Here is a 22,689-nt window from a genome sequence, read left to right on the forward strand (position 1 = left end):
AGCACATCTTCATTGGCACTTTCAGCACTGATGGAGGAAGGCAAATACAGAGACATAACTCTTTAACTTGAATACATGCTTGCTGACAGCTCCTAAAGGCATTCAGGAAAACTGTGCTATTCATGCTCAGAGTTAGATTTTGTCCAGAAGGAAATCTAATTTCAAGAATCTGGTTTTGAAATGGGAGAGAATAACACTTATTCCAAACAACTTTGCAGGAGTAAGATCTTTGAGCTACTGAAATGAGACAAGTATTGAAGTAGGAAAATCTCAGGTCAGCTGGTTTTGGTTTTCTCCTATTTTTGCTTTTGTCTGTTAAACTGTCTAATTAAAGATGCTGCACTGCTGTTCAAAGAGGAAATGTGAATTTTGTGTGTGTGATTAATTCCAAAGTAACAAAGGTCTTTGGAATTTTTTGGCGTAAAGATCTGTTCAGTGAGATGTGGTGGCAAGAAGTCAGGTTGGTGTTAACGCCCACTGGTTTCGGTTTCGCTGTGCTCTAGTGTGATGGTACATCACTAATACAAAATTGCTTTATGGTGCCTCTTAGAATGAAGGGGAAGTGCAAGGTAAACATGTAAGAAACACCTAAATTACACATGTGGATACTCTGTATATTTAGAAGATACATATCTTTAGATTCAGAAGGTGTGCTAGAAGTGTTTGCTGCCAAAACATGCTGTGTGTGAAGTCTGGTCTTTTCCCTGTTTGCACCTCTGCAATGAGAGATTAAGGAAGTCACAGGTGTTGGAAGTTGGCATGGGCTGAGAGAGCTGGAGCTGTCTTCAGCCTTCCAGTACTTGGAGGGGGCTTGTAAAAAGGAGGGAGAGGAACTTTTTATATGGCTAGATAATGACAGGACAAGGGGAAATGGCTTTAAACTGACAGAGGGTAGGTTTAAATTGCATACTACAAAGAAATTCTTTACTCAGAGTGTGGTGAAGCACTGGAACACATTGCCCAGAGAGATTGTAGATGCTCCGTCCCTTGGAAGAATTCAAGGCCAGATTTGATGGAACTTTCAGCAACCTGATCATGAGTGGCATCCCTGCTGTTGGGGTTGTTGGAATTAGATGATCTTTAAGGTCCTTTCCAACGTAAACCATTCTATGGCTCTGTGATAGGTACTTGGACAGTCTTTGGGTGTAATTTTTAGCAGATACCATTTGAATGCCATATGACCAATGAGCTAACACTGAGATTAGGAGTTCCTTGCAGGATTCAGGACGGTTAGATACTGCAACAAACCCTAGTTATGTTAAAGGCTTATCTTCTCAAAAAGTGTCTTTCTGCAGAACTACTGTAAAGTTGTGCTCATTGAGAATTTTTTGTTTGGTAGTGTCCTCTGTTAACAAAATGGGCTGGGCAACAGTAATGTTGGTAACCTTGCTACCGCTGCTAGCAAGGTGCCAGGTAAGGCATTTGTTGGTACTATGCCTGCATCCAGGAGGTATCCAGAGCAGTTTGCAATGATTGGGTATGTGCTATTGGAAGTACAACAGCAGCTTGTGCATGTGTTTTACAAGCCTTGTTTAAGAAACATGTCTGTTAGCACAACTTGTTTTTTACTGTATGGAGGTGTAATAGCTATAGAACATTTACAGGTTCTTTGGAGCAGAAAGAGAAGGCTTTAAGTGCATACTATATAAAAAAATTTCCAGTACACAAATGGCTTGGGCACTACTGCTGTCAGAGACTGAGAACTGTGTGGTAACATTTGATGTGTACATGGTGAGGAAGAGACACAAGGGTTAATATCTCTGGCATCACATACTGCTCTCTCAGCTGTGTATAAACCATGGTATGTGTCTTCTGTATGCATCTTAAGGTGAAATCATAGGAAAAATTCACATGTATGCAGGCTGCTGGAAATACCTTCATGTTTTCAGTATGATATATGCAATTTTCAAAGTAATTACTCTTAGTGGAAGTTAAAATGTTCCACCTAATGGAATTCATCATGTTTCCAACCATCCACTGTGTGACTATTCACACTATAAATGATATTGGATGCTTATGTATTATTATAAATTATCATATTTAATATATTAATTTAATATGATGCACTAATACATTAAGGATTTATTTCAATGTCAAACCAATGGCTGACTGTCATTCAAAATCAAGGCCTGCCCAGCTACCTGTGCTAATGTATTCTTAAACAGCAGTGCTCATAGAGAAGCCCTAGGGTATGTACCTACTTTCTTACTTGTCAGAACCTGAAATGGGGTGCATCCTCAAGTGTGTGCAGCTATGCACTCTGGAAATACTGACAATCTTGAACAAAGCACTATTCATAATTTTATTCATGAATGCATTGAAATTAGCATATGATCAGTGAAAAGGGATATTGGTTTCTCCCTTGTTTAATTAGGCCAGTGGGTTAAATATTCAGATTGAATGTACAGTTTATGCAAGAATTGTCATGTTACTTGGCTGATAGATGCAGACATTTTTCATCTTTTAATCAAGAATCATCTTCAGAATATGATTCAGAGGCTTGTTATTAAGCATGTTTGTAAAGATAGGATCAAGTCTCTAAGTTTACAGATACTTTTCAGTGAGAATAATATGCTAGTGTGTGTGTGGGAGCTAATAATTATTTTGGACTAGATTTTATGATAAAATGCTTTTAAAGGGTAGTGTTGGAACTGAATGTAGAACAAATGTATTCAGTAGTTTTGGTATGTCTTGCATATTTCTCAGTATTAGGGAGCTGAAGCAATTGTTGATTTGCTTTGTTTTGAGAAAGAATTTACTCTTAAGAGTGGGTGGCAGCTGGAAAATTTATCTTTAGAAAGGTAAGTAATATACTTTAGATACTTTTGTATTGATTAGTGGTTTTAGATTTTAATGAAGATAGCTCTCTCCTGTTGTAATAACTGGTAGGTACAGGTAATGGCCATGGGTTTTACTGTGTTTTTTCTTTGACTCTCAAACTTAGTGGAGCAAGAGAGTGCTGCTTTAATACAGATTGCTTAAATCACTTTGCCTATGATTTGGAGGGTGCTTAAAGTGGAGAATATGTCCATATGTCGTTCTAATTATGCTTTTTATTAGTAACTCGTATGTTGGTACACACTGTGTGTCAACAGAGTATTGCATTGTTTTTGGGAGTATTTGCAGCTTCAGACCAAGATTAGAAGATGAAGTTACACTGATAAATTGGAATAGTGCTCTATGAATGCTTGCAGAGGTCTAAATGTGTAAGGAAGGCGTAAAACTTGCCTCTAAAAGGGTTATCTGAACATGCAGGAACACTGTAAGAGGGTTTGGTTCACTTGCTTAATTTTTGTTATAAACCACCAATGTGAGAATGTAGGAAACATGGGCATCCCTCCATATGTCTGTAGAAGGAAGTAGTTTCCATTATTCAGCTGAGATGCTATATTTACTATATAAATTAATAAATATATGCATTCATATATGCGTGTGTGTTTATATATATATATGTAAATCAGTGAAACTATAGAGAATCCAGAGGAGATCAGATGAATTAAGAAGACTGAAAAGCTAGGAAATATTAGAAGAAAATTATTTTATTAAGAAAGAAAATAGTAGTTTTTCCATTGTGAGTTGAAGTTTTTTATGCAGAGTATGGATATTCAGTCTCCAGTGAGAAGCACAAGGAGAATTTCTTTTTTAATGTGCACCAGAACATCAGACTTTTGGGATATTAATCTAAGAAAATATGGAACTGTAGAGATGTACAGTAACCATTGAAGACCGAGGCAGACATCTTGGAAGAACAGAAGATGACTGTAGTGTGATGGTTGAGTCACTCATTGGTGCCAAAAGTGAGAGGACTTGTCCGCTTCTCTTTTTCCTCTCATTCTTCTTACCTTTGCATGTCATCATTTCCTTTTCTTATTGTGGCTTTTGCCAATTTTGGTCTTTTGTGAGGCATTTTTTATCTTGTAGGATAATAAAAAAAAATATGCTTTGTTGTGTCACCTCATGTGTCATCCCCGTTATCCCACCCACCACCACTGAGGTCAGGGGTTTTTGTGTGGCTTTTTTTCCATTATGAGAAGTTAGTATGGTTCACAGAAGTACACTAGGGCTGATGTAACGTAAGCGATGGAAGTGTGAATGTTTGCAGGTAGAGACAGGAATGGGACCACCCTGTTTTGTCATAAGTTGTCATGAAAACATCCTGTAAGTTATATATCTTATGAATTTGTGTTGGTCTAAAATAATTAACTTCCTCAAGATGTTAAACTTGCAAGAAGATCTAGGTGACTTAAGCTGTGGTTTGTATTCAGTTTGAATGTTAGAAATGTTGGGGTAATGCAGCAATGGGGTAACTTGTAGCAGTAACCATTGATGCCAGTTTCATTAGGTGTAAGTCTCGTCAGCTGTGAGCTTGATAGCCTTTCCTTATGTACAGGGGGAAAGGAAGAGACATAAAACTGAACCAAACTAATTGTCACTGATAGTGGTTCCACAGCTGGGTGTCTTTAGAAGACAATTCCTCAGAGGAATCCAGGCTCCAACAGCTTGTATATTTAGACAAGAGTCTGCAGGAACTGACCAGAGGTTCTGGCCAACATGAATTATTGTATGGGTTGGTGATCGTAAATGTATGTATAAGTAATTTATTCTGCTATGATGATCTGGCAATTCAGGTTATTTTCTTACATTGAGCTTTAGAGAATCACCTTCTCTTGTCTGAAAGTGTAACACGATTCTTTGCAGGATGAACTGAACAGCCTAAAATTGCCCATTTTTTCCAAGGAAAAATGTATCTGATTAGATAAGCAGATAAGTGCAAGAATTATGGTGATGATATGTTCATTGTCTAAACTGCTCAAGCTTGTTTACGTGCTGTCAAGGTACACTGAATAAATGCTTGTGTAAATCTGGTTGTAACTGTTTCTGGATTAATGATACAAATGTATTTGAAATGAGAATGCTATATTTACTATCTGTGGCTGGAGCTGTTGAGGCAATATTTAGCAGTAGCTTAATGTTAGTCTTTAAAATGTGATGGGGGTACTTGGCAAGTTTAGACAAAAGTGATGTTCAAGTCCGTCTTGAGAGATCAAATCTCGAAAGGTAAATAGCTGCACTTGTCACTTCCACAATATTTGTAACTAGAGAAGTTTGAATAACCATTATGAATATTAAATCAAGTGGTAATGTGGCCCCTTCCAGTATGTAGGAATTAAGATAAAGTGAAAAAGGAATATTGTATGACCTACATAATGGTTTGAGTTATGCTTCCCTTATTTTTAACTTCTTTTGCTGTTTCATTTAGCAGTGCTTTGTTTGTTGAGGAGTTTTGGTAGGCATTACTAATGTTTTTCAGAGAATTCTTCATTGCAAGCAGTTGTTCAACTGAACTAATTTTTACTGTATTTTTTGCAGACGGTATCTTAATTAGTTTCTACAGTCCTCAAACAGAAGTAGGTTACTCAAAGTGTTGCCATATGAGAAAAATGTGGAGTTAAAAGATACCTGAGGCAGTAATGCTGAGTTCACAGGATTACTGAGAGTTTTAAAGTAATTTATAAGAAATCCAATAAGAAACAGCAGTTTTAAGTAGGAGACAGAACATGATAGTCTCATTTGAATTGGAAGAAACAGGCAAGATGCAGCTTGATGAAATGGAAATATAAACCTTTAGCTATAGAACAAGTTGTTCAACATTATAGTAAATCTTTCTGCATTATTTTATCCTGCTTATCTAATATAAATTAGATTAAATCATAGTTCTTTTTAAGCATGGAAAACTCAGAATAGAATGAGTCTTCTCAGATTTCTTTAACTCTTCCATGAATTGCTTCCTGAGTCAGTGCATGTAGCTGTTAAGATGCTGTTTATATGCAGAGAAGGAATTCTCAGTAGGAATTTTTATTGTTAATTTTAAAGTGTGTGGTCCAGATTTCCTTGTCCACTTTCTTGAGGGGACTTGGGTGAAGCCATGGGGCAAACTGATACAGTAAACTACTTTTAGTAAAGTGGTGTGTTACAAAAGGGTTTATTCAGAAGAGAAACAAACCTAAATTTAGAGCAAAAAGTGTTTATGACATATTTTGTTTTAATCTGCAAATGTAGATATTTTATGTTAATTAGGAAAATAACGAGGTATTCATTCAGTTTTCAAATACATGCTTGTTATATAATATTCTTCAGATTAAATTCAGCAGATTTAATGTCCTTTAGTGAGTGGCTCAGAATGAAATTTAACATTACTGTGTCTCATTTGATCACTCCGATATGTCATTTGGGGTATCCTTGTTTTTTGCATAAGCTCAATTTTTAGTTACCAAATGTATTGTTTTGCTGAAGAAACCAGTTTTTTGAAAATTACAATTTGCATTAATGTTAAGAATTATTCTGAGTATTATTTTTAGACTAATTGCTTAGTTCTATAATGAAAAGTGCTTACTTACATCCAGGAACTTTCTAATCCTATTTCCCATATTTACATAAGGACATCACCTGTGGTAGAAGTGGGAAATTATTTTGAAAGGTGTTTCATGCCTGCATTAAGTTATGTGCTTTTAAAATATCTGTTGGAATGTGTAGAATGAGATCTGAATATGTTAGGGTTTGCAGTTATCAGAACTGCTAATCTGTAGAAGTAGATTTTAATTACAGATTTAACAGAAAACCTTTTTTTTTTGTTCTTGTTTTGGTATTTCTGATTTCTTGATGTTTTCAAAAGTGTCCTTTCATGGCATAGTTTAGTCCTCCAAGTATTTAAATATTAGAGAACATTTTTTATATATGTTCTAGAAAAGTTTTCAAAGAACTTTGCTAGAATAAAACTGGTACATATTTATGAAGTCATTTCCATTTTGTTAATTTTCTAACTGGATGAAATTAGAGCATGCTCTTCACAATCATTGTGTCAAGGTGAATAGAAAAGTTACCCTCCATAATCCAAAATATCTATGGTCATCTGTAGCCTGTTGAAAAACTCTACTTGATACTTCTTATTGAACTGTTGGAAATAAGGGACTACTCTGACTTGCCAATTAATCAAGGAAGGAAGATATCTATTGTAGAAATTTGAAGAAAAAATACAGCTGGGAAAAATATCTACTGTAGAGAGGTTAGATATTTCTAGTATTTTGTGTTACATTTCATGCAACCCACTCCAGTTAAAAAGACACTTCTAGTTCAGTAAATAACAAAATAAAAATGGACCGTGAAAAGCTTTGTTGATGCTAAGTTCAGTTTCTCCTTTTCAGATCTGCTGACAAATGTTGCATTACTGTAACTGGAACATGTTTAATTCCCCCTGCCCCCCTCACGTTGTGAAACTTTCTCAATGTCCTTCTGGAAAGGAAAGATGTGGCAGGCATGCGTGCTTTCCCAGAACCTGTAACAGGACTGTTTAAAATCTACATGGGCATATAGATCATGCTCTTTAGGGGTAAGCAAGGGAATGTTGATCTTAAACCTATAAAATTTGTTTAGAAATAGTAAAAGCTTGCTGTAACTGTATTCCTAACAAAAAAAATCAAAGAAAGGAATTTTTTAGTAGTGTCTGACTTCTCAATGGTGTAAAACCAACCATTTTTCATCTCATTAACCAATTTGATGTGAACTTTCTGATTTCTAATGTCTGAAATTTTTCACCAAATTCCTAAAGTTGTCAGTGTTAACTGCTGCTACATGGTGCATTGTTGAATGGGAAATGGTCACGCTGCTGCTTTCTCACCTGTTCTTTGGAAATGTTTTAACTGTTTAATAGATTTTTAGATTCAACCATTTGCATTTTGATTAAGATTGCTGACCAAATGAGGGAGCAACTCTGTTCCAGTGATCAAATATTTGTGTAGAACAGGAAGAAAATGAGACCATACCATAGAGGAAACTGGTATTATTTGAAAATCATGGTATGAATTGAAATCTGGGCAGTTGGAGAAAGGAATTTACCTTGAGTATTGGTAGTGTAGATAATGGTGTCTTTTCCATTAGTATTTTATTTTTGTTTCAGCTTTTGAGTTGAGACACCAGCATTTTTCCCTCTCATTTCCAAAAGTATGATAAAATGAAAGTGTGTCAGCTTTGAATGTTTTGTCTTGTTGAGAAACTGGTCCCTTAGAGGAGAGCAAAATAGCCCTATATCAATAATCATTAAATCTTCTGCTCAAATCTGGAAGTTGTTTTGTATGGCCTTAGGTGAAAGGGGAATTGATAATGAGGAAATGCACACTCTTAAGTAAAATGATCTTAAGGATAGACGCTATCCTGTATTCCACCACTGTGATTAGCCACAAGTGTTCCCTCATGAGTGTCAGTCCACTGACATGGCATGTTAACCCTTCAGTTTGGAAGGTACTAAGTTACGTTCTGTTGAACTTCTCTCTGTGGACATAAGTTGCATGAATATTAATTCATGCAAGAAATGGTTTATATTTCCTTTTGTATTTGAAAAAAAAAAGAAACAAGTTTGCTGTTGATTTCAATTTTAAATTTACCTGTAAACTTGATCTGATGTGTATTGGCTCTTTGGATCCACCAATATGTATTTAATTTCTTTTATTATTATTATTGTATTTTTTTTAACTGAAGGATGTAATGTGTTTAGCTCTTGTCACTGCCTACTCATGTTGGATGATCAGTAGTTAAATTGCTTACTGAAAGGATAGTCCTATTATATGTATTTTTTTAAATGGCACAACTATCAGTAACTTGGAGAATATAACCAATTTCTTGCTTATTCTAGGTAGAATCTGTGGTATAAAAGATGAAAAAGCAGTAGTTAACAAGATGGATGTCTGTCACAGTTGCTTGACCTATTTTGGAGTAACTGGACTGTGGGGCACACTTTCTGACCTGGAAGATCTTATTCTTGTAAATATTTTCAGATTGATACTTATGAATAGAAATATTGTTCAAAATGAGAGATACAGGTAAACCATTGGAAATAATCAGGTACTGCATGTACATGAAGTGTGTAAATCTGGCTTATGTTTCAGTCTACTCCTCAAGTTACTACAAATGACACAGTTTGAAACTGTATCTGAAGTTAAACTGTTAACAAAAGCTATTCTCAGCCCGATTCTTTATAATCTTACTGTGAATTAATATGAGTAAGATTCTGGGAAAAGAAATCAAAGACTTGTTCAGGATAACTTGTGGTTCTTTTTTTGTGGGAAGGAAACCAGTTTTTCGTCACTTTGTCTTAGCAGGCTGTCTGGTGCAGAACAAGGTGCTGCACAAGGAGTTGGGTCACAGGCATGCTGAAAGCACACACGCTCTCTGGGATACTTTGGGACAGATGCCTTTGATGGTTTATTATCCAGCATGACTCCCTCATCTTTGCCATGGGTCAAGACTCATGATCTCTTACCATGGGGTGGCTAATCCACATCTACATGCCTAATGTGGAATAGACAGTGTACTTTATCATCATAACCTTGTAGTAACTGCTTTGTGTAGGTGGTTGCTGGTTCTTTCTTGTGTATGAATCTTCAGCCCTGCTCTACTTGTACTCTACTTTGCACCTTTATACTTCTTTCACCTGGTAACCATGAATTGCATAAGGCAATGGATCGCTTGGTTCTTTCCTGTAGCGAAGACTGAATGGCTGAAAGGCTGTAAAACTCTTGGTTAGGAGTTGCAAGTATATTATTTTTGTAAACCTGAGTATTGTACAGTATTGTACTCTATATTTTGCAGTAGTTAACTTGAACAGGGTTAGGCAAGATGCTTGCTTTGGTACAGGTGCAGTTGCAGATCTTGAAGTGTTGCTGAAATGTCTGTTGGCCAGAGCTTTGTTATGATTCCTTGCAAAACCCTTGCTTTGATAGAAAAAGACCCAAACAGAAATGAATTATGTCAAAGTCACTCGGTGGTGAAAGCTTTAACAGTTATAACGAAAATAAAATCTACACACTCTTTAAAAGCAAGCTACAAGTCTTTTCTTAGAAAATCTAGTTTTGGCTCTGAAACCTCTGCTGAAATTTGATACATGATTTAGTGTGGGTAGGTAAATGGTATTCTCAAAAAAAAAAGGTTTTGTCAAGCACTTAAATAAGTCTAAGGTTTTTGTTCTTCAGGAATACCTGTTGGACTGCTCTTTCCGACTTGAACTTACTTTGTAACTCACTTCTGTTTGTGCCTGTCTCTATTCTCTCTTTCCATAGATGTTGTATAGATTTATAAATTGCTTTAGATAGGAAGGGAGCTCAGGTTTTGTGATGAGCCCCAGCTTTTAAACCATGCTGAACATTAAGAGATCTGGCTATTTACGGGCTCTGATGTCTGACCACTTCCCTTTTGCTTCTCATCCTTTTTCTGTGAATCTCCAAGAAATACCTAATTGAAGGTAGTATTTATATTCCTTCTCTCTGCCTCCAGCCTTCTGTTTTGCTGGTGGAATAAACCCATCTCCTTGAACTGCTTCTTGAGCTTTACACCCTGGGCAACCTGGTAGCCTTTCCCTTGGCTGTCCCTTGCCACACCTGTGGATATGACTGTACAATCATTGCTGTCCAAACTTCCCCCATTTAAGTCTCCCAGCCAACTGCAAGCTTAAGATTATTGTTGCTAATTGCTGCCTTCTTTGAAACAAGGAATGACATTTGTTATCTGACACCTGTATGCTGTGTGTCTCATCCTGTGAAAGTTTTAGCAGATTTTAGAATCACAGAATTCTATGATTTTAGGTGGCTTATATTTCCCAGAAGAGTCTCTTTTTCTGCTGTGAGGGATTCTGGGCCTTACTGCAGGAGGTCAATACATAAAATGACTTGCCTTTCTGTAGTATTGATGGGGGTAACTCTTCAGTCTTCCTCCTTGACTCCCATGATGAGATGATCAATGAAACGGACATCACTCTTTCACCAAGGGTTATTCTTTGTTTTCTTGATTATTCTGTTTCTGGTTTTGCTCCAAGATGAAAGCTGTTCCCCTTAGTGCTGTACCTTTTGGTTATACATCTGCCTGTGGTATTGCTCATAGCATTTCCAGTAAGTATCAGTCTAGAGATATGTTGCTTTGGGGCCCCTAGGTTTCCAAACACATAGCTAGTATTTTCATAGGTGGGTGTGAGACGAGTTGTGTTAAGTGTAGGATGTGAAAATAACTATATATTTGTTCCTTTCCTTTAATGAAGGGTGTTTGTGGGAATAGGATAAACAAGAAAGAACATTGTATATGCAGTGTGGGATGTAGTGCAGCCATGTGGGATGAAGGATACCATCTTCTGCCGGCTGTACTATGCTACTTATAGTGTAGGTAACACAAAAATTGCTGTTCTAATTTGGGTGTAGCTGTGCCAATATTTCTTTGCCTGTTTAGCATTGCTCGTGAAAATAACTTCCAAAAGAAATTTCAGAGAGATCTAACTTTTCTGAGATATATACGATGTAGGTACTTTGTGGTATTAGGACAGATTGTTGTGCATCTGTTCGATCAGCATTTTGGAGAGAGAGAAATTTCATGTTTTACTAAATTTAGTTTGTAGTAGCTGCAGTTTTGTGATGACTCCCTTGTTTGTGTTTGCAAATTTACTTCCACTGAAGGCTGGGGTTGCCTCCATGCTTCTCTTTTTGCTCGTGTTCTCTCCCAGCTGGTCGCTGGTTCCTTGTAATGTGCTCAAACTCTTTCCCTCTGTGCCCCCTCCCAGGTTCATTCACATGCTTTTCACATGAACCCTCATCAGTCTTGTGAGGGATGATTTTCTGAGGGTGACAGAGTAAGCCTGTTTTCTTTTATACACTGCAACAGATAATGATTTCAAAGTTCAGTGGCATTTCAGACAACATTTGTCCCAGCACAAAATGTCGTCCACACTGGATACTTATTTGGGGTGGGGTTTTTTAAGTGTTTTTAGATAGTGGATTTTCAAGTGTCACCTCTTCTTTTGTATTTTTTATTACTGTTGGTCTGTTGGCAAATGTTGCATTTAAGAATAGAAGTTCTCACTTTCTAATATGCACTTGCACCTCTTAGGCCAAAATGTGTGACTTGACACCCAGTGATGTGTATACCTTTGTATTTAATGTTTGTTCCTGCCAGATAGCCTTGCACAAATCTGCTTGTGTTATTATTTAGGAGGGAAGACCTGAAGGTGAAGAAGCTGCAGGGCTTGGTTTTAATGATCCAGTTCAGAGCATGTCTCTTGCTGAGTAATATCCTGGCATTGTCTTAAGAGCCCCAAATCATCATCCAATAATAGATAACCGTGACTTAAAAATGAGGTCATGAATGCCTGTAGTCATCACAATTTTACTTGTAGATAAAAGAATGTTTATCTCTCCATCTCATTACATTTATGAATGTGGAAATAATTTCCTGCTTGGTTCCTTTAATACTTAAACATGCAAATAGCAGCTTTTTCAGTTCTGAACATACTGGTTCTGAGTATGTGGTAGCTGCGCTTACCTGCTGCTCTGGCTGAAGGAAGGTCCTGTCTTTCAGGAGTCCTTCAAGGTGAATGATTGTTCATAGCAAGATATAAAACTGTCTTCAGAGTGAAATGGTTGCCTTCAGATTAAATGGGTGTTTCCAGTGTGCCTTGGTAATCCTTAAGCAGGCAGGCATAGGGCATTCTGAAGTCTTGATTGTTACTGAACTACGGCCTTTGGCAAGGCTGTCAATTTGAATGAAAATTACTGGATTATTTTTGGAGTGATAACAGTAGGAAAACTTTATCACTACTATGTTGCAATAAGTTAAATTTCATGTTAAATAATAGGAAGCTGTATTATCATATAGTTGTTTCTGTTGTATTTGTCAACGTAGTGTCGTGATCTTAAGTCATCACTTATCAGCCTTTGGAAATAAGTTACTGGATGATGATACATTGTTCTATTGGTTGTACTGAAAGTATAGCTCCTCATGTTTACAGACGTGACACAGTAGTTCAGGCTGAACAGAAATTGGAAAGCTTTGTTTCAGCTAGCCAGCCTCAGGTCTTGTGCTCCTAACCATCTTTTTGGTTAACAGTCCAACTTTGTTTGAATTAAATTAATCTGTCAATTTCTGACGTTGCTAGAGGCTCTTTTTTCCACTCAATATTTCCTTGCCCTTTTGAAGGTGTTGATTGCATTGTATCAAGACTAAGTAGTATTTGAATTTTTTATTACTCATCTTGAACCAGTGTATGAAATGGTTTACTGATCCATTAAGAGACCAGAAATCTGAGATGACAGTTAATTCTAGTCATAATCTTCCAGTAAAACTTGATTAAATGGTACTATGTAATAATTATTTTGCTATTTGATGCTTTAGGTGTTTGAAAGCTGAGAGTTGTTAGTTAGAGGTAGTGTAAATCATTATGGTATTTCTGTTCCAGGGCCTTCTAAGGCAGCTGCAAAAGCAGTTAGAATCTTCGCAGCGAGCAACGTGAACTTTGTATTATGAAGTTCTGATAGACCAAAGCCATGGTGCTTTTCAGTATTTATTTTACTGGAAAACCCCTCCGTTTTCATCAGAAATATTACTATATAAAATGAATGTACTGATTTTTTGGGGGGAACATTATTGGTCTTCCTTCACAGAACTGATAATAACAGAAATTTCTGTATTGCAGATTTAATCCAGTGCACGAATGAGATGAATGTGAACATCCCACAATTGGCAGACAGTTTATTTGAAAGAACTACCAACAGTAGCTGGGTAGTGGTCTTCAAGTCTCTTATCACAACCCATCATCTAATGGTGTATGGAAATGAGGTAATACAAAAATGATGTGTCTGAGAATGAGGAGTTGCATCTCCTCGTTCCTGTAAGCGTCAGCTAAATGCTTCCACTAACTTTTTGTAAGACAGTCTTTGGGTTTGCCTTTTTGGGTCCAACTCTACCTGAACACAGGTCTCATTTTCTGTTTGTCTCCATTGTTTCCACTTCAAAGTGTGCAGTTCTAGAGTAAAAAGTAAGTGTCCCAAATGCTGAGGTACTTTTTTTTCCCTATGTTCATATTCTAATGGTGAAAGAAAAAACCCAAGAAAAACTAACTCACATGGAATTGTAAAAGCTGAAAATGGAAACATTTTTACCTTCATGTTGTAGCTAACCCTCTAGTCTTTTCTCCTAGATAACTTGGTTCTAGATTAATTTCTACCATCACCCCCTAATCTTTTGCAATGAAAACAATTGTATGCCTATGAGTTGGCGTAGAGGGTCACCCTGGGACAGGGTGAAATAACACTAAACTGTTAACAGTTGAACAATTTAACAGACTTAACCCGAAGTCACACAAACGAAATAAGCTTGTTTTGTCTCACAATTTGAATTCCTGTGGAACCTTATTGCTTGAAATACCCAGCCAAGCATAGCAGCAGCTTGACTGTTTTGCCTTAAAAAAAAAATGGAAAAAATATATTTCTAAAGTTTTCTTAGAAAATGTTTGTAAACATTCATTTTTACTGCAGACAGAATAAGGAAAGCTATATGAACTTTGGAACTGAGATAGCTTTAGCAAATTACCAAAATTTTTCAGGATACGTTCAGAGAGCTACTTCCTCTGACTTGTCTGGGTTGGAGGGGGAGGTTAAGTTTTTAAGCTTATACTTGTTTCACTTGCAGGTTATTGCTGGTCTGGGTGAAAATCTATTTTGTTAAGCTAACTAAGCCACAAGAGGGCAAACTTCTGTTGATGACTTGAAGCTTCAACATTTTCATTGGGATAATTGACACTTTTTCAAGACAGTCTATACACTTTGCACTTCGAGTCATATGAATTTTAAACTGATACCAAAATACTTCATAGTAATTAAAGGTATTTCATGGGACCACTGCCTTAAATACTTTCCATTAAAAGTAGAATTTCCAAACAAATTTTGCTTGCCAAATATATTACAGAAGTAGTGAGGGTGAGATTGCTACTCAAAATGGAAGTTTTCACAGTTAGAAATAGTACTTGAATAATGAGAGTGCAAATTTATTATAGCACCATTTAGATTGCAAAGGACATTAAAGATCAAGTCCAACTGCTAACCCAGCACTGCCAAGCCCACCACTAACCCATATCCCCAAATTCCACATCAGTGTCTTTTATATACCTCCAGGGATGGTGCCTCCAGCTTTGGCATAATTCCTTTATACGAGGTACTGAGTGCCTTTACTCTTCTCCACTTTTTTCTAAGTAACCTATGTGTGCTAATGAAAGTCATGAAGTACATGTTACACTAATCAACACTGTTTTTTGTCTTTTGTCAAAATGTTTCTTGCAACTGAATGATTGGCTTCTTTTTGTAGCAGCTCTGTACAATTTTTTTTTCATATTGAATTGTGTCAATGATCTGAAATGTGTCCTTACAAGATGAAAACAGGATCATTCACCTTGTGAAACATAATTTGTAATTATGTATAATTAGAAGTATTGTGATAGGATGTTGATGCTTTATATGGATTGTTATGCTTGATATTTGATTTATAAGCAAACTAACATTTACATCACCTTATTGTCATGCTTAAGCTAAGTACCATTATAATTGTATGCTGAGCAAAGATGACTTGGCTAATTGGTAAAATTAAATCAGTTGTTATAAAATTGGAGTCAGTGAATCAACTATGAGCATGTAAAATGAGAATGTATTTGAAGGGATTTTTCCAGAAGTTCAGAGTTCTGTAGTCTGACTTAAAGTAAACTCTGACTAAACAAGGCCTTTGTGTAAAATGCTACTTGTATTTGTTCACAGATTATGCATTAAAAAATAACTCGCTTTCTTCAATAGTTTAGCTGGTTTTTTTAATAGTTTCCAGATTTGGAGTCAGTCATAAGGCAGAAAGGCTGAATTTTATAACCTGGATAAAAAGTTTTCAGTACTGTTACCTCAATTCCTTCTCCTTGGTCACACAGTAAAAGTATTCAATTTTTTCTCTTTCATCTAGCGTTTTATCCAGTATCTGGCGTCCAGAAACACATTGTTTAATTTGAGCAATTTCCTAGACAAAAGTGGATTACAAGGTAAGGTGTCTTTTTTTCATTGACAGTTATTAATGTGCTGAAGAGCAGCAAAGACAACTTGGTTACTCTAATGAATCCTGTCATTTAGGAAGTAACTTTTGTGTCCATTTTACCCCTGATTGCATTTCTTAAATATAATGCTGTAATGGTGTGGCAGGAGCTGTCAGCTGGATGAACATGTTGTATCTTTCCTAACAGTTTACTTAAAGGCTTCTGACTGCCTTGGTGAAACCGATCTCAGTATTCCTCTTATTTTTATAGAGATAGACCTCTCCAAATTAGGCAATTTTGGTTATTAGCTTATTTAAAAAAAAAAAATGCTTCACATCATGTCAGTGAGACAAGAGCTATATCTAAAAAAAAATTAAAATTACTTTTTCGGGAAATTGATCAAACAACATTCTGTTTACCTTTGAGACTAATTCAGTGGGCAAATAAGTGTTTCTCTGGTTCAGATTTTTCAACTGAAATAGTCCTCCAAACTGTTACGCTGCAGTTCAGTGCAGTTCTAACCGTACATGTGGCTGTCATTGTTTTTTCTATTAAGGTGGTTCCTTACTTTGTCTACTGTTTCTTCTATTCTTCTGATCTTTGCCACACGTGTACTAGAACAGGCAGCCAAAGTGGTTGCCTGAGAACAGAAACCCTCCCAGTTATAACCAAGGCTCTGCCAAATTGTCATCTTACTGAGTTTTAACTCCTATGTTCTCAGCACAGACTATGAACAGATGTTTTTCTGAGTCTATACCCCTAGATTGACAGTTATCAAAATATTTCCTATCACTGCTGTCTTAACAGAGAAAAATTTCTGTCATATTGCAGTGTTGCCATCAAAGCCTTTTTTTTCTATTCAGTCGCAAATGAGACAATATTGCGGAGATTATGTGAACGCCTGTGTGAATGTATAATTTAATTTTTTTAGTAGTAATTTCTATTGTAGTATAAGAGAACTTGAATAAAAATTACTTTGTTTTGCTTGTGGAAGTAATTTCCTTAGGAAGAGAATTGTAAACTTTTGCATAGTTGAGGTTGTCTAGATATTTGTGGTATTGTCGGTTTGATTTGCATGGTGAATACCATGACGTACACAGTTATTTTCAGATTTTATTTTTGCACAATTCTACATAGTTGATGGGGCTGTCTTGTGTTAACATTTTGCACTTTATTTTGAGTAACATTCTTGTTCTTTGATTAAGTAGGTAATAAACCTCAAACTTGTTTTTTAGGTTATGACATGTCAACGTTTATCAGGCGGTATAGCAGGTATTTGAATGAAAAGGCAGTTTCCTATAGACAGGTGGCTTTTGACTTCACTAAAGTAAAAAGAGGGTAAGGACTGCATTTTGTTCTACTGATCTTGAGGTTTTGTCATATGTCCTGTAATTCAAGTGAAAAATACTGATGTCAGCTCAGGCTCAATACAGACAATAATGACTCCTTTTCTCTTTTGAGTATCTCCCATGACACACAAAGTCTCAACTGCTCAATAATGTATATGGCAAAACATATTTTACTTCAGTTGTTGTAATTTTTTGTCTTTAAACATTAACGGTTTAATGTAAAGGAATGAAAGATGGTATTTGTGGAAGTCTATATAAAAAAAGTAGAAGTTTGAACAAGTCTTTCACGATAGATTATATACTTTGTCTTTTATGTAATATAGAGAGGTGTGCAATTTATTTGTGCTTGTAGCTCTGGAGGGTTTAAATGACAGGTGAAACACCTTGCAGTCCTTCATGGTGTATCTCTGTTCTTGTCACAAAATATCTGTGTGAAGTTTACTACCTTTGTGGAAGTACTGTAAATTTGTACTTTTAATAATACATTGCAGCAGATGCCATCCTGAGTTGGTCTGCAGGAATTCAGATTTTTCCCTGGAAAGTGTGCTTATTTAAGAGAAATTAATTGCTTTGAGACTAGGTACCTGTTTACCTGTAAAATAGTGCAATGCAGAGCACCAGTAGTTTGGTAAATTACATGTTGCAGTGACCAATGGAATTTGGAGCTGCTGTTTGGGAAGGCTGGAGAGAAGGGACTAATCACAATTGAGTCTTTACATCTTTGTCCATTGCCTTTTTATATGGTGCTTTTTAAGGTTTAAAAGCATAATACTAGTTTTACATTTGGATGTCCTATATCATCCATGAATTTATATTGAAACTAAAAACTTAATGCTTAATCCACAGAAATCTGAATTTTATAATATTGAATGAATTAATTGTAGTAATGGGCTGTCTGATGATATTTTGCATTAATGTTGTAAAGGCATTTGGAATGGGCCACTGTCCAAATCCCTTCTGCCTCTTTGCTAAGACTGTAGAGTCCATTTTGGTTTTGAAGTGTGATGGCAAAGTGAAAGGAGGATGCTTGGACTCCTTTTGCTCTTTCTGCCTTCAGAGTTGCTTGGATTGCCAACAACATGAAACAGGATTTTTTACACCTAAGATTTGTGTGTGTGTGGTAAGGTGGCTACAGCTGCTGTAGAGGGATACACAATTGTTTTATCAGGCGTTTTACGTCTAATGAGGTGAATTATTTAGCCTGCACCATGTGCCTTGAGGTCCTTTTGTGAGGCAATAGGAATAACTGTTCTGATGGCAGCAATTTACCTTTTCTACTCCTCGATTTTTCTCAGGGCCCTCACACCCATGCTCTACCCCATTATTTTTCTTGCATTTGTTGTTTGCTGTTAGGAGTAAATGTACAGCACAAGTAGAGAGCAGGAAGCAGCATGCTTCCCACTGTGTTCCAACCTGGAGAACAGCCACAAACTTTCCTGTGAAGATGCACTATGAGATTTGCAATTGCAGGAAGCATTTGGTTTGCTGTGTGCATGCTGATGAACTGCAAGGCTGTCTGATTTGTCTTACAGAAAGCAGTTGTTTCATGCCGCTGAGGGGGTTTAGTCTCTTCCTCAACTGTTGCTTTTCTTGGATATTTTTGGTATTCATTTGATGGGCTTTTTCAAATATGCAGCCAATCTTAGTCTATTCAATCTGAACAGTTAATTAACAAATAAATAATGGTAGTTAGCCACTAAAAGGAAATTTCATGTAGTCTCTAGAATCTTTCTGAAAAAGTTTGTAAAGCCTACAACTGCATTTTTGTTTTTCTTTCTTACCTCTTTAAGTTGAAAAGAATCCCAACTGACACAAAATTATAATTGGGTGACTGAAAAAAGTGTATAAAAATTGCTTCAAAAATAATCTTTAGAGCTTTTTTTTGTTCCTGATGCATTATAATTTTCCTGTATTTCTAAACACTATCAGTTTCACTTTGTGCGAAAATTCATCTTGGGTTCATATTTTGACCAATAAGTTGTTGTCTTTCTGTGCTGCAGTTATTATGGTGATATTGGCTAGACACCATTCCTAAGCACCCCGAGGATGGCTGTGTATGGCAAAGGCCTAAATGGTTTCTCTGATGACCTGGTATATTTTCTGTTGTTTCTTACTAACAGTTGCCTTCAAAGTACATATGAAGCCTTTTTTTTTTTTTCCACAACAGGGCTGATGGAGTGATGAGAACAATGAGCACAGAAAAACTCTTAAAAACTGTACCAATTATACAAAATCAAATGGATGCACTTCTTGACTTTAATGTAAGTTTAGCAGCATGTACATTTCTAACATATCAACTTGTTGTACAAACATGTAAAATAGGTCAAGATTAAAGGTCTTGCACTTGTTCCATGTTATCTGCACAATTTAAAGAGCACAAATCATTTTGTTCATTGGTATACCCCCAAGAAATCAGAAAAAAAGGATGCAATGCTCACTGGAAATAATGTTTTGTGCTAAATTACTGGGTTATTTTTGTGTACCTTATGTAAGAATGGTTTGTTTATGGAAAAACTGATTATTTCTGCTCTCTTCTAGTTATGTTAGTTAACATTAGGATTGGTTAACAGAAAAACCAAAATGATTTGATTTAATTTTGTGATGGGAGAAACTGGTTTGTTATGGTGCTACTTTCTGCTAATAGCCAGTGAGATGATTGGAAAGCCTGTCTTGAGATAGCGTGCTGGAGTTTAACTAGAAGTTTTCCAGTAAGAAATGAATCCAGTTCAATTAACTTTTTCTCTCGTCTTCTCAGGTGAATAGCAATGAACTTACAAATGGTGTAATTAATGCTGCCTTCATGCTTCTCTTCAAAGATGCCATTAGACTGTTTGCGGCATATAACGAGGGGATTATTAACCTCTTGGGTAAATACGACTGCTTTCTGCAATGCTCTGCTCTGGGGGGAACTCATGGATGATTCACAAGAGCTGCTCTCTTGAGAAACTGAAACAGTCTTACTGTAAAACATCAACATTTTACTGTTGTTTCCAATGTTTGTCTGTGCAGTTGCATTTGACATTGCTTTGTACCCTGGGATAGGTCAAATCTGAAAGCAAAGTACGTCCAAGGTTTTATTCACTTAATTTTTTTCTTGCACTGCTTTGTTGGGGACTTTTGTGTGCATTGGTTTTGGGTTTGTTTTTTTAAATTTTATCTGAATTCTAATACTGATGATAGTTGGAGATTTTCTTAAGAAACAATTTGTGTTTTGTAGTAAAGGAATCAGTTATGGTCAGTTACAAATTTGCAGTCACAACATCAGTGATTGCTTGGCTATTGAAATTTCAATGATACTTTATTTCCATGATTGGCTCTTATGTTCCTAGAGCATATCTTATCTTTTAAGGCGAATTATGCATTCAGGGTTAAGGCCCTTTCACTTGCACATACTGAAGATGAAGGAGAACCTAAATTTAGGAAAAAATTAACTTTAAAGTAATCTGTTGACTTGCTTGATTTTGTTGTATGTTGTGATTGGATGAAGCTACCTGGATGCTGTCTTTACCCAGTGCTTGCAAAATGAAAATAAAATCCAGAATAAGTCAGTAAGGGACAATCTGAAGTCAGTCAGTGTTCCAGTCTGAAGCCCCTGTCATCTTCCTTTCTCTTGGTAAGAAGTAACATGAAGTTGCTTTCACTGATGCGTTGAGTGAAGCTTAATAAAAAAAAAGAAACAGGCCTTGAAAGTGTTTTTCAGAAGAGAGGTGGAATCCTCTTGCTTGCAGCACTGATGTTTTCTAATCAGTTGTACTTCACTAGACCATAGTAAGAGGCATCAGTTTGTCAGAGATCAAACTCTTGCCTCATATCTGACCACTAGAATAGGTATTTTACTGCCAGATTGTAAAACTGTCTTTTTGTTTCTTCTTCTTCCCAAGAAGATGGATTTACATTTCTTTGAGTGACCTGTTCTTAAACTTGATTGTCCCCTTCAAAGTGATTATACTTTTATGGTATCTAGTACTGGCATAAGTAAGGTGTAATTGCATGCATGGAACCAATAGCTCACATTTGACAGAGCTTTTGTCATTTGGTGCAGGTTAGGCATAGTGACTTCTGCAGTTATCATAGTAACAAATCTGCAGGTATTTTCTTTTTGTCTTGGTTTATATGCTTTTACTTTGCATCTCCTTTGCAAATCTTGATTTCTTATTTAATGCGAATGTTCTTACTGTTTCTAGAAAAATACTTTGATATGAAAAAGAACCAATGCAAAGAAGGCCTTGATATATATAAGAAGTTCCTCACTAGAATGACACGGATCTCAGAGTTCCTTAAAGTTGCAGAGGTAAGCTTAAGTCAATCAACTTTTCCCTTTATTTGAAACAGCTTGTAAAGTGTTTATGTTATCATAAAACTGATGCTTCTTCCTTCCTGCTTATTTGCTGTTCTCTCAAGGGTCATCTTGTTCATCTCTACCTACCCTGGTGATTAAGTTCATTTGAGGGTGGCATTGAAAAACCTGACTGTGTAGTGCTTATTGGCATATATTTTGCTTGAAGAGAGTGTATTAATGTGCATTTTAAAAAATTACTTGGTTATATAATACCTGTGATCTTTCTTTGAAGAGCAGACATGCTTTAAACAAAGGAACTTCACAGTGATCTGCTTTCTATGATTCTAGTTGTATTCTAGTTTGAAACACACAATTCTACCAAAAGTTTTAGATGAAATAACAGCTTCACAAATAAGCAACTGAGACAAACAGATGAACGTGGCATTTCTTCAAGATTTCTTGCTGTAGGTGTGCTCATAGAGGGAAAAGCAATTACCTTGAAAGATGTTTAGTTTGTGGAGTTTAAAAAAAAAAAAAAAAGAGTGTTTAGTCTGTGCCTTCTTGTTTCTAGAGCACAGCTAAATTGATGTCCTAATATTATGGAATTCCTCAGTTGAGGTGTGCTCTTCTTTTTATTTCCTTGATATTCATAAATATATTCATACATATTCAACAAAAAATAAGCCTTCAAGCTTGGCTTCCTGTCTGTCCTGACAATATCTCTGCAAGAGATACTATCTTCAGCTGATAAGAGCATCAATTGAAGTCTAGAGCATTGATCTTTCTGTTTTAACAGTATATGTCCTGCTGCACACATCCTAAGTTTCATCTGCATTTTAGAAAAATGTTTCTTTACAAAACTTCAAAGGAGCTTTGTTTCATCAAATATATGCTGTGTATCAGTAGGTCTGAGAATTTGTCATGTAAATTGTGAGATAGGCAAACTTATCCATGTTCTAAAACACTGGGTTCTTACTCACTTATTTCTAAGGTTCTATCTGTTAAAATATCTGTGTAACACACATACTTCAATGTGTGTACATTTAACAAGAATTTATTACAACCACCTATTACAGAGTACAGACTGGAGATTTAAAATGTGTATTGAATAGGCTTGTACTTTTTGCATTACTTCTTATTAACGTTGTTTACTTTCTGAGCATCTCTGCTTTCAACAAATGCGAACAGGT

General features: G+C 36.1%; 1 protein-coding gene across 8 annotated transcripts in view; it reads left to right on the forward strand.

Annotated features, from left to right (window-relative positions):
* PICALM (phosphatidylinositol binding clathrin assembly protein) overlaps positions 1-22,689 on the forward strand; it is a 70,990-nt gene that overhangs the window by 13,216 nt on the left and 35,085 nt on the right. For all 8 annotated transcript variants that reach the window (XM_042779031.1, XM_033052792.2, XM_033052794.2 and 5 more), the window contains exons 2-7: positions 13,502-13,644; positions 15,805-15,880; positions 17,107-17,209; positions 19,388-19,481; positions 19,976-20,087; positions 21,405-21,511. In XM_042779031.1, the coding sequence (XP_042634965.1) occupies positions 13,502-13,644; positions 15,805-15,880; positions 17,107-17,209; positions 19,388-19,481; positions 19,976-20,087; positions 21,405-21,511 (635 nt within the window). The remainder of the gene's footprint in view (positions 1-13,501; positions 13,645-15,804; positions 15,881-17,106; positions 17,210-19,387; positions 19,482-19,975; positions 20,088-21,404; positions 21,512-22,689) is intronic.

Source organism: Catharus ustulatus, chromosome 2 (assembly GCF_009819885.2).
Source record: "Catharus ustulatus isolate bCatUst1 chromosome 2, bCatUst1.pri.v2, whole genome shotgun sequence".
Lineage (NCBI taxonomy): Eukaryota > Metazoa > Chordata > Aves > Passeriformes > Turdidae > Catharus > Catharus ustulatus.